Source organism: Apteryx mantelli, unplaced genomic scaffold, assembly GCF_036417845.1.
Source record: "Apteryx mantelli isolate bAptMan1 unplaced genomic scaffold, bAptMan1.hap1 HAP1_SCAFFOLD_20, whole genome shotgun sequence".
NCBI lineage: Eukaryota > Metazoa > Chordata > Aves > Apterygiformes > Apterygidae > Apteryx > Apteryx mantelli.
In genome coordinates this window covers 3722375-3735152 of record NW_027118553.1, presented here as the reverse complement: position 1 = coordinate 3735152, position 12778 = coordinate 3722375, and the positions used below count along the sequence as shown (strand labels likewise).

At 51.4% G+C, this 12778-nt stretch overlaps 1 protein-coding gene across 1 annotated transcript in view; it reads left to right on the top strand.

Moving 5' to 3' along the window:
* The window catches only part of LOC136995980 (olfactory receptor 14A16-like), a 38916-nt gene extending 26639 nt beyond the window's left edge, over nucleotides 1-12277 (top strand). The window contains exons 2-3 of the mRNA XM_067316974.1: nucleotides 11757-11870; nucleotides 12185-12277. Coding sequence (XP_067173075.1) covers nucleotides 11757-11870; nucleotides 12185-12277 — 207 coding nt within the window. The remainder of the gene's footprint in view (nucleotides 1-11756; nucleotides 11871-12184) is intronic.
* The last annotated feature ends 501 nt before the right edge of the window (nucleotides 12278-12778 follow it).

Here is a 12778-nt window from a genome sequence, read left to right as displayed (position 1 = left end):
TCTGCGGAGAAGGACCTGGGAGTGCTGGTGGACACCAAGTTAAGCATGAGGCAGCAATGTGCCCTTGTGGCCAAGAAGGCCAATGGTATGCTGGGGTGCATCAGGAAGAGTGTTGCCAGCAGGTTGAGGGAGGTGATTCTCCCCCTCTCCTCAGCCCTGCTGAGGCCACATGTGGAGTACTGCGTCCAGTTCTGGGCTCCCCAGGACAAGAGGGATGTGGCACTACTGGAGCAAGTCCAGCGAAGGGCCACAAAGATGATTAGGGGACTGGAGCATCTCTCTTATGAGGAAAGGCTGAGAGAGCTGGGCCTCTTTAGCTTGGAGAAGAGAAGGCTGAGAGGAGATCTTATCAACGTGTACAAGTATCTGAAGGGAGGGTGTCAAGAGGATGGGACCAGACTCTTTTCAGTGGTGCCGAGCGACAGGACGCGAGGCAATGGGCACAAACTGAAACACAGACACTTCCATCTTAACATGAGGAAAAACTTTTTGACTGTGAGGGTGACAGAGCACTGGAACAGGTTGCCCCGAGAGGTTGTGGAGCCTCCTTCTCTGGAGATATTCAAAACGCGCCTGGATGCAATCCTGTGCAATGTGCTCTAGGTGACCCTGCTGAGCAGGGGGGTTGGACTAGATGATCTCCAGAGGTCCCTTCCAACCTCAGTGATTCTGTGATTCTGTGATTCTGTGAGTGTGGTTCCGAGAGAGAGAGAGAGAGAGAGAGAGAGAGAGTGTGATCACACCAGCTGCAGGGGGGAAAGAAAAGAAAAGAAAAAAAAAACAAGAAAAAAACCCACAATATAGGAAATAAGTTCGGCATAGAAAAGGGGACGCCCTTAGCTGAAATTTTGCAGAACTGGAGTAAGATTGATGGTACCAAGAACCTAAAAAAAAAAAAAGGTTGATCCAGCTATGTCAGGAGGATTGGCCGTTCCTGACAAAGGATGGTAACCCGGCGAAATGATGGCTGCTGCAGGGAACCTTTGATCATCAGGAGTTAACTTTCCTGCGTCACCATTTGGAGGACAGGTTCCCCTGACAAATGGATTATTGGTATGTATGGGACAGCTGGACATTTGCTAGACAAAAAGAGGCGCCTAGAAAAGAAAGAAGAAATTTTTCTCGGAGTATTGAAAGTAGTGCAGCTGCTAAAACACTTGTGGGAACTGCTCCACCCTATGCGCTATCCTCTGCTTCAACTTCTCTATAGTCCCCCTTGCCTTCCCCCTCTGCCTTTCAGGCCCCTTTGCACATCGTTTCTGTGCCAGGAGCGCCCCCGCCAGGTCCGGATGGGGCACCTCGGGTAGCTAAACGCGAATTTACCGCCCCTGGGGGCCCCAAGATTGGATTGCATGGAGTCAACACACTCCCAGGCTTAGGGAAGATTCATAGAAAGTGTTATAAATCGTAAGAGGAATACTGCAGGTGTATGATCCTGCCTGGGGGGATGTGCAAATGCTCCTTGAAGCCTTGTTCACTCCAGATGAAAAACACTCAATCCTGGATGCAAACCGTCGTTGGGCAGGAGAGGGAGGTGTTCTGGCTGCTCAAACAGCCTGGCTGATTGTGGACCCCGGGTGGAATTATAGTGTAGAGGCAGATTGCTGGCAGTTGCAATTAGCCAGACAAGGCTTAGAAGAAGCTATACGTTTGGCAGGACAAAAGACTGCGAATTGGTCTAAAATAAGGGAGTGTCAACAACAACCTGAGGAACACCCCTCAGCTTTCCTTTCCAGACTATTTAAACAAATCCGAATGTTTGGAGGGGGGATAGACCCAGAAGCCGAGGCTAACAGGCCTCTAATGGTTTCTACATTTGTAGATCAAACAGCCTCTGACATTAAAAAGTATTTTTCTAAACATGTTCCTGACTGGCCAGGGAAGTCTATGGACGAAATAGTACGCTTAGCCACATTTGTATATAACAGTCGAGATGAAGAGAAGGTGAAAGAAAAGAGACGACAGAAGAAAGGAAGTGAGTGTGTTAGCGGCTGTGTTAAGAGACGAGTTTAAAGAAACTAGAGGAAGGGGACGAGCAAGGGTCAGAGGAGACAGGCGGAACCAAAGCGAACGTATTGTACACTTAAGAGTTAATGATTATTGCCATTATTGTGGTGAACAAGGGCACTGGCAGCAGGAATGCCCAGTGAGACCCCGCATGCCCAGGAATAGAAGGGATGGCATGAGACAGCCGAGTACTGGGAATGACACCAGGCAATTCCCAGCCAGTCCACAATGACAGGAGATGGGAGACCCAGAAAACACCGTGGGAATTGGGGTAAATTTATGGGATATAGATTTGGATTTCAGGGGTCAGGTAATGGCAAATATAGCAGGTCAAGAAATTCCCTTCTCAGTGGATACTGGAGCTACCCTTTCTCTTCTGAATTTTGAGCCTAAAGGATATAAGTCATCAGATAAAATAACAATATGGGGAGTAATGGGAAAAGGCAAACGAACGTTAACTAAGCCCTTGTTGCTCACTATTGGAGGAAAAGGAGTGTGGGGATGTTTCATAATTTCCATGGATTCACCCTTTTGCCTTTTAGGGAGGGATCTCTTACAAGCCTTGGATACTCAGATCTGCTTACAGCCGGAAGGGATGAAATTAATACTAATGGGCTCATGTGTTCTGACTGAGACACCAGAACCAGAGTCAACTAATCTGTGAATTCCAACAGGTTTATAATCAGTTCCTGGAAAGTTATGGAGCTGAGGTCTCCCTGCCCATCTGGAGGGCATGCTCCTGATGGACTCCCATAAGCACTGCTGCCTGCTTGTCCACAAGCGCCTGGCCTAGGAACTGCAGGGCGTTATCACAGCCCCAGGCAGAGCAGTGCCATGAGGATCCCACCAGGCCTCTTCTTCCAGCACTTCCTCAAGCAACTTGCTTTGGAGGAACAGGAATGTCCAGGTCCCATCTGTGCCCATCCAGTCAGCTGCAGAGAGCACCCTGGGGACTTGGTTTAGTTCAATACAATGTAAATTTGTGAGTAGTGGCAGGGCTGGCAGTCACTGGTGCCTTCCCCATCACTCCAGGAGCTAAGACTGCTCCCCAGTACTGAGGAGCTAAAAAGGAAGTTTTAGGTGCCCAGAGGAAGGTAGGGAAATACCACAGGTCTCATTCAGGCCAGATGTTATAGGATCTGCTTCTGGGGGCGTTTCAGAGGTGGCCATAATGTGACTCAGGTCCTTTGTGAGCCACACATTGGAGGCATCTCACAGTCTTCAGCCACTCAGGACTTGAAGGTCCCAGGCTGAAATCTTTGCCTGAGTGCCCAGAAACTCCCCTTTGGCTGGAAGGGGTCTCTAAAATCCTGCTGCCCTCCATCCCATGAAGGGATGTCAGGAAAAAAACCCTCCTTCCCCCAGGTACTGCTGGTCATGGAAGAAACGGCCTTGCCACAGAGGGAGTAAATCCACCCGTTTTTGGAGACGTTTCCTTGTGGGACTCCAGGCCTGAGTTCTCCCTCTTTTGATTCCTTTCTACTTTCTTCCTCCATCTTTCTGACTGTGAGGTGTGTCACAAAACCATGGCATGGGCAGAGGAGGCCATATCCAGCCCCGTGGCTCGGGGCTTGGGATCCTTGGCACCTCGTGAGGGTCACTGACATTTCGCTTTTCCAGGCCTTTGCTGTGCACACACATTTCCTTTCTCAGGGGCTTTCCAGGCTGCCCAGATTATCAGCGTGGCCTTGCCCTGGACTCAGCTCTATCTCCACAGTTCTGATCTATTATGCAAGGGGAAAAATAGAGTTCAGGGTAGACTGAGGTGTGACCAGAGGAAGTATCACTGAAGAGCAGGGAAAGCATCAGTTTATAGCCACTCTCAGGACATTGAGTTCTAATCTTTTCTCTTTCAGACCAAACTCAGGCTGCATCCTGCAGCCATGGAAGTCAATGAAAAGCCAATGCCCCCCACATTGGTGTGCTTGAGCGTGAGCCCTAATGCTTTAATTAAAAAGTTAGACTAGCAAAAACATGTTCTACCCCTGCATAATCATATTCTTGGCCATGCTATTAGAGGTAGAGTAAATCAGAAGTCCCCCTGGAGCTCTCCTCTGTGAGCAAGTCTGGGCACATCTGGCTCCAGCCACTTGGCCAAAGGCAGAAATGCCATTTTTGGGGGGGTGTTTTAAAATGTCTGCAGTACCTGGGTTAATCATACTGCTCTCTCCAACAGGGGTAGTCTGCCAGTTCTGCCTTTTCTTCATTTTGCTTCTCTTTGCTGAGGCTGCCAGGATATTTTGTACATCCCACTGCACACACCCTGCTGCCTGCACTCTTGCTAATACAACCCAGAATAATGGTGGCCATCTTTGCTACAACAGCACCCTGCTGCTTTCTTGCCAACTTGATGCCCACCACAACCCCCAGGTCCTTCCCCAGATCCTCTTTCTTGTCCTTCTTGAAGATAGATCTCATGTTGGGGGGGAAAGATGGGGAGGGCCAGGGCCCAGGCAGTGGCTGTGGGGTTGTGTCAGCTCCTGCTGCACCGCTGGTCCCTGTGGTGTGGGAAGAGGGGACGGGAGATGGGGCAGCACAGGGGTGGCAGCAGGTCAGCAGGGCAGGGGCAGAGGACAGTGGGGGCTGCAGCAAGGGGTCGTGGCCAGTGTTTCTGCAGTGCAGTTGCTCTCGTGTTCATCTCACATGCAAAATCCTGCACTGACCTAAGGCAGAAACACGCCATTTCCAGGTGTCCCTTCCACCCTCTCAGCAGGACAGGGAGATGCAAGGAGGGCCCTCTGCCATATCCCTGCTCTCCGGAGTGCATTTCCACAGGTCAGTGTGTCTGTGCATCAGTGCTGGCCTGCTCGGACATTCCTGAACCCTCCCCTGTGACCCCCGTGGGGCCCCAAGCTGGCAGTGCTGCTCTGCAGGGCGAGTGGCTGCATGGCAATGGGGCCATGGGGTGACTCCACGCTGGCTGTTGTGGTCAGGGTGGGAAGCAGACCCAGCTGGATGGGCATCATTGCACCTGACAACCCCCTACCAAGGGGTCTGTGGCCATGGACGATGCTCTGAGCAATCACAGGGCATTTCAAAGGGCTCAGGCTGTGTTCAAATGTGTCCCTGGATCCAGCCCATGATTCTTCATTGAAGGTGACATGAACAACTCTCCGGGTCCCCTTCCCTGTGTCTGCAGGGTCCACACTGCCTCCCATGGGATTGCAGAGCTCTCACTAGCCTGGACATTCAATAGTTTTGCCCTTTACCTTTGGGTGACTCCACTTCATTCTGTGAAGCTCCATTCACTGCCCACCCCGAGGCACATGGTGCCCTTGGAGATGCCCTGTGCTCTCCTGGGGGCTCCATACTCCCTTTGAGAAGGACGGGCATCAGTCTCCAGCCCTGTCATATGGGAGATACCGCTTGACCATTCACCACCTCCAGGAGCACTGGGCACCCACAAGTGACAGCTGAATCCAGCCTTCCTTCCCTAACAAATCACCCCTTGAGTTCATCGCCTTGAGCCCAAGGAGACCCCCTGAAAAGCAACAGGCCCTTTCAGGGTGAAAGTCCTTGAGCACATTTTTGACTCCAGCTTTGGAAGAAGAGCACAACCTTCAAGCACGGAATTGAGGAAATCCTCTTTTATTAAAGAGACTACGTCTGCCACAGTGATAGACAAATTCCCAGAAGGCCTCTGGTTCAGAGAGACTGGGTTTCTGCTCCTAGAGAAGTGGAAGGAATTCAGACCTTTATGGACTAACATGATTATCACAGAGAGAATGCCCAAAGCACAAGAGCTGTCTGAGAGAAATTAGAAATCCCTTGTGAAGAGGGATGGGCAGGTTATTTCTGCTGAACTAGTACCAGCTGAATCACTTTCCTCAGGGCATCTTTGAGCTCCTTGTTCCTCATGCTGTAGATGAGGGGGTTCACTGCTGGAGGCACCACTGCGTACAGAACAGCCACTACCAGATCCAGAGCTGGGGAGGAGAGGGAAGGGGGCTTCATGCAGGCAAAGATGACAGTGCTGATAAACAGGGAGACCACAGCCAGGTGAGGCAGGCACATGGAAAAGGCTTTGTGCTGCCCCTGCTCAGAGGGGATCCTCAGCACAGCAGTGAAGATCTGCACGTAGGACAGCACAATGAAAACAAAACACCCCAAGCCTAAACAAACATTAATCACAAGGGCCCAAACCACCCCGAGGAAGGAGTCTGAGCAGGAGAGCTTGAGGATCTGGGGAACTTCACAGAAGAACTGGTACACCACATTGCCTTTGCAGAGTGGAATTGAAAATGTGTGAGCAGTGTGCAGCACAGCATTGAGAAAACCACTGGCCCAGGCAGCCGCTACCATTTTGATACAAGCTCTGCCACCCATAATGGTCCCGTAGTGCAGGGGTTTGCAGATGGCAACAAAGCGGTCATAGGCCATGACTGTCAGAAGAGAATACTCAGCCAAAAGGAAAAAGACATAGAAAAAGACCTGGGCAGCACATCCTGAATAGGAAATGGCCCTGGTGTCCCACAGAGAATTGGACATGGATTTGGGGACAATGGTGGAGATGGAGCCAAGGTCGAGGAGGGAGAGGTTGAGAAGAAAGAAGTACATGGGGGTATGGAGGTGGTGGTCGCAGGCTACAGCTGTGATGATGAGGCCGTTGCCTAGGAGGGCAGCCAGGTAGATGCCCAGGAAGAGTGAGAAGTGCAAGAGCTGCAGCTCCCACGTGTCCGCTAATGCCAGGAGGAGGAACTCATTGAGGGAGCTGCTGTTGGGCATTTGCTCCCTCTGGGCACAGGTGGACTGTTCAAGGAGGAAAAGACGGGCAAGTTAGGACAGACTTCTCTGAGAAAAGCTTCCAATTTTTCAAATTAATCCCCTCCAAATACAAATGCATTTCCTTTCTCCTTCTCAGGAAGACCTTTGTTCAGCTCCTCAGCTTCAGCTCCAGCTAGGTGTGTTGGGAGGAAAAGGGGCTTGTCATGCTTTACACCAGTGGGTACATGGGAACTGGTTTGTGACATCTACATCTCTGATGTCAGAGGACAACCACCTTTAATAGAAAAGGTCTGCTAATATAAGCACACATAATTCTAAATAGTGTGGCCTCCAGCAGAGAGGTTTAGCAATTTGTGGGTTTTGGTTTTTTGAGATTTTTAAGATATGCCATCACATCTGGTGAGTGTATTGCTGCAAGAACGAACCTTATAAAGGCCAGAGAGGCCAACGGCTTCTCAGTGGTTTGGTGTAGAATCAGGAGTGCTGCTGGGTCCATCCATCTTGTTTCCAGCTGCCCTGCGCTTGCACTTGTGTTACCCAGAGGATGATTTCACCCACAAGTTATTCTAAAAAAGACACTGGACTGTGATGAGATCACGAGAGGCTGGTTTCAAAGCACAGATCTAACTCTGCTCTCTTTCTCAACTCCGGGTGGAGATGTGATGGAGAGAACAGGACTTTCCTCCTGACATTTATGATCACATCAAGGACTCTGTGAGGTGAGTGCTGATTGCTGAGGAAGTTCTCAACACTCCCATTCTGGCTGAGGAAATACCAGGTTCACTTCAGCTGCACACATACAAAACCACTCTGGAGCATTTTGTGGCCTTAGCATGTCCTGAGCTTCTTGAAATGGCTCTCCAATGCTGCTCAGATCCAATGGGACAGCTGTGCCCTTCTGGAGGGCAGCTCGCAAACACAGCAGGACACCGGAAGGAGATGATAGTAATGTGTCCTGAAAATGAGGTCTCCTAAAGGGAGAGTCAACTCCATTGCCAGCCGCTCTGACTGCATTACTCAGCACCCTGGGGTGAGAACAGGCCTTGGGCACCTCGCCCCTGTGCAGACACCTCCATGGCAGGACCTCAGGGTGGGTGTCTGAATTTGTAGCTGAACCCCCAGCTGACCGCAAGTACAAGAGCTGAAAGGAGAGGCAGGGAAACAAGGAGAAATGCTATGACCCTGCTGCCAAGGAGAGGCAGAGGGGCACCTTCCCCCGATTCCACCTCCTAGACAGCGTGTCCTCCCAGGGCAGTCGTTCTCAGCCTCTTTGCCTTGCAGGGGGAAATGGGCATGAGGCAGGAGAGAGGCAGCTGTGCTTTTCTGGAAATCTGACTGCAGAGGAGGTGAAAGATGCCCTAGAGCCCTTCACCTTCAGAGCAGAGGCAGGGCTCTGGTGGGTGGGAGAGGAGAAAAGAAAGGGTGGCTTGCTCAGAGGAAGACATCCCCAAGGAAGGAGCACAAGAGAGTTGCCTGAAGCCAGCCTGCCACAGTGTTTCTGTGGGCACTTTCCTAGCACTCCCTGAGCATCTCTCAGCTGCCTGGAGCTGTCCCCAGTGGGAGCTCTTTCTCTGTCCCCATGTCTCTCCCCTGTCACTGCTCACAGACCCCGTGCCACCATCTGGGTGTTCGGCTCTGCCCTACGGAAACCTTGTGGCCAAAGGGCACTGCCCAGGGGCATCTCTGTGTTTGCAGGACCTAAGGAGCAGGTGAGACTAAGCCCGATGAGACTGATGAGAGCTGCAAAGGTGCTATTGGTGCTGCCTGTAGGTAAAAAGATGGTTGAGGGGACTTTCTGGGATCCTTGCAGACCTATTGATCCCTCCCAATAACACTGCAGAACTCTCCTTCAGTTGTCTAAGCCTAAAACATCCTTTTCGATTTGTGCTTTGGCAAAGAAAACAAAATCAGAGCCTCAGGAGAATGCCTTCCCTTTCAGGTAAGCTTGCCATGAGTGTGGTCTTGAAAAGACCCCTCCAGACATGTTCTGAGCGTGAGCTAGAGCTGTGAGCAGCCCTGACCCATGCAGTACCCACTCAGCAGCAGAATGAACTTGTCCTGCTGGGGGTCTCTCACCCCACCCAGAGCTTCTCCCTGCAGTGCTGTAGGGAGTTCCCTGCGAAGGCTGAGTGCTGACCCTCGCAGGAGGCAGAGTCACTGCCCCAGGCACACAACACTCTAGGGCACAGGGAAACTGCTCTGAACAACAGCCCTGGGCAGGCATGTGTGCACACCATGGCTTCGCTCCCCTGCACCAGTCGTGGAAGGACGTAGCCGTGATGCACTCTCCTTGTGACAGTGTGGCAGGGAATCCCTGCTCTAAAGCGTCTCCCCATGCTCCTCATTGGAGAAGTCGGGAGAACGAACGTTAAAAAACTTATCAGTCATAGGGTGGGATGGGTTTAGAAGACCCCTCCAGGAACCTCAGTAGCATTGCCCTGCAGCCAAAGACTTACTGTGTAAAGGGCTGTAAAGATTTCTCCCACAATGAGCTGTCCTCTGGCCTCACACTCCACACTGCCTTGCACTTCTTGCTATCTTCTCTCATCTCATGGCAGCAGCAGCAGGCAGAGCCCAGAGCCCTGCTGCTCTTTGCAGAGGAGCTGCCTCTGGACACAGCTGTCTCTCAGCAGTGCTGCCAGGTTGCCATGAGCTCCGCCTCTCCCAGGAGCCTGGTCCCGCTCAGGAGCAGGGCCGAACTGAAGACCTGAATTTCTCTGTCCCTTGTGCTCCCTCCTCCTGGGAAATGTTCCCTGAAGTAGACTGAAATAATCACCTACTGTCCTTTTCTAAAGAGTGCAGAGAGACTGATTCCAACATTGCAGTTTATTTCATCAGAGGGTGCCTATCTATGAAAGGTGGAAATGTCCCACTCTGGAAGCCACTATGTCCATCTCTTAACTAGGCAGGACACCCAGATGGGGACAAGAAGGGAGCTCATTTACCCACAGTTCAGGTATTGATACAGATGAGTCAATCTGGGTATCTCATGCTGGCCCAGCTCCCTGGGCTGGAGTGGGTTTCAGATCCATCCCATGGACTCCACAAACACACAGGAGGTGGAATTCTGCTTGCCCAACCCGAAGTGAGCACAACACAGAGGTCTGCATGGGAGCTCCCTGTCTAAGCTCCCATTGCAATCACTGGAGATGGAGGGTGGGAGTCAGTTGCTCACACACAAACACCTAAGGACAGTTGAAGAGACAGAGGTGGTCCAAGGCATGTGCCAGTGTCTGCTTGCTCTGATGGAGCGACTGAGAGACCCACATCCTTCTGGAGCATGAGGTGCGGGCCAGGTTGGGAATTTCCTTGGCCATCTGAAATGACACTAGATTCCTACTACAACTAGAGCCCCACTCACTAAGAATCTGAGACATATGAAGATCCCTGTGTTAAAAACAGCTAATGTAATTCAGTGCAGACACTTGATTTAATGACATAGAAATAGGCTGGCAGGGCCATTTCAGGTGCCTGGGGTGTCCAGCACAAACACATGTCTCTAGCAGATACAGCATGGGACCTAGAGGAAAACCAAGCCCCTTCATAGTAGTTGCTGTGCAAGTGCCCCAGGGCATCTTGGGTTTCCTACCTGTGCCCAAACAAATGATTCCCAACACTGCCTTTAGGGAAAGTCTGTACTGTCTGCATCCTAACATGCTTCATAAATGGGTGGCACATCACAGCAATGTCTCTGCTCTAGTCTCTGCACACTCAAACCCTTCTAGCTCTCCCCCTCCTGAACCTCTTCTCATCCCCCAATATGACATGAACAGGGACTAGGCTAACGATATCCTCCGGGTAGCTGGATCACAGGCTGCCCAGGCCCAGAGACTTTTTCTGTGTTGCCTTGTCCTTCCTGGAGATTAGTTCAAGAAGTCTGTCACAGGTGAAACGGTGCTGCAAAGTCAGCTCGGGCAGCCAACTCCTCTCCTGCCATTCCTGCAAGTCCCAGCTCTGTTTCTCCCTGGCCTTGGGCACTGCAGGGTTTGCTCTCTTAGTGGGAACCTCCTTTCACCATTACATTGCCACCTGCTATCCATGACAGACTGTCACCATGTGCTAACAAAGACTATGCATAGGTAAGGTCTTGGTAACAGGTTTCCCTGTGACAAATCTTCAGTTGAGGCCACAGCTGAGGTGCTGTTATCAAAATGTATGCAAATATATGCAGCCTGGGGTACAGGAGCAAATGGAGATGCACAAGCTGCCTGTGACAGGAGTGCCACATGGTTGGAATAACTGAGATGTGCTGGGATCACTCGCGTGGCTGGGGTCCTCCAATGGCAGGGTGCAAGTTCTTCAGGAGAGACCACCAGGCAAGATGAGGAGGGGGATGCCATATGTGTGAAGGGGTAGCTTGCATGTATGGAGCTCTTCCATGGCATGGACCAAGGGAGGCAGCTCTGAAGGGCAGAGGAGCTCAGGAAAGCCCACAGGCCATTAAGGACAACACCCATCAAGCAGAAGAATGCACCATAATGAACAGTTTGTAAATTTAGTAGACCTCTCTGGACCCCAGCTTGGCTAAACAGGGAACTCCCATGTGAGCTCCAGGGGAATCAGGCAGCACCTGGAAAGGGGAAGAAGGGTGAGGCTGCAAAGGAGGAATTTAGAAATATTGTCCATCAAAGTCGGGATGGTGTTAAGGAAGCCAAAACTCCCTGGCATAGAGACACTTGCAGGGGATGTGAAGGACAGGAAGAAGAGCTGCTACTGCTTCAGTGACAGTGAAGGAATAAAAAGGGAAATCAGGGCTCACTGCTGAATGGGGCAGGGATTCTAGCAAAAGTAGATGTAGGTTGGTCTGGGGAAGTCAAGTCCTTCCTGGCTTCAGTCTTCACCCACAAGGTCTCCTCAGCTGTTGTGCCTAGAGTCAGGAATCCTGAGGAGAAAACCAATCCACAGTACCTTGAGTCTCTATAACGAAATTCATGTAGGTCTATGGGATTGGATGGCTGGCATCCAAGGACATGCAGAGAGCTGGCTGCTGTGACAGCAAGGCTGCTCTCTTTCATCTTTGAAAGGCTGTGGAGATCAGCGGAGGTCCCAATGAGCAGAAGAAGGAATATGCTGTTCCTAACTCTAGAAAAGACCCCAAGGACAAACCAGGGAGCTGCAGGCCATTCATCTTCACTTTAGTGAGGAGTCTGTCATTGAGTGAATCCTCTCCGATCACCTTTCTGGGCACATGAAGAAGGTGCCTGGGAACAGTCAGCATGGATTTACCCAAGGTAAATCATTCCTGACCCACCTGATTGCCTTCTGTGATGAGAGGCCTGCACTTGTGGAGGAGAAGAGAGTAGTGGATGTCCAGTAGACATCCAGATGGGCAGAAAGATGGTTGAATGATAGAGCTCAGAGGGGTTTTCATGAATGGGTCATGCTTTACTGGGAAGCCAGGTAAAGGTGGGGTATGCAGGGGTCTACCCCACATCCTGTCCTCTTTGAAAAGCTCTTCAGCAGGGGAGAACGACACATGTATCAGGACAGGCAGAGACGTGACCGACAGAGGAGTGATCCCGAGGAGAAGGTCTGGACATTATGAGGGGTGCCATATGAGCCAGTGGTGCATGCTCACCACAAATGAGGCCAGCTGCATACAGGACTGCATTAGGAAGAGCGTGGCCACCCAGGCAAGGGCAGTTCTTATCCCCCTCCACTCAGCACTGCTGTGGCCACATGTCTGGAACAGTGTGTCCCAGTGTGGGCTGCCCAATGCTGGAGGAATGGGGAGCAACTGGAGAGGGTCCAGAGGAGGTCTGCCCAGATGGAGTTGGGGGCCTGAAGCACGTGGCCTGTACAGAGAGACTGAGGGGCCTGGGCTTCGTCAGCCTGCTGAAGTGGAGGCTAAAGCCAATACAGTAGATGCCTGTGACTGCCTGTGACAAGGCAGTTTCAGAGATGAAGGAGCTTTTCTTGGTAGTGGGAAGCAGCATGAGAAGGGGAAAGAGCCACAAAGTGCATCTTGAGAGGTTCAGACTGCACTTCACGTAACAAGAATGTCACTTGTAGGGTAGTGCTGTGGTGCAGCAGGTCACCCAGAGGG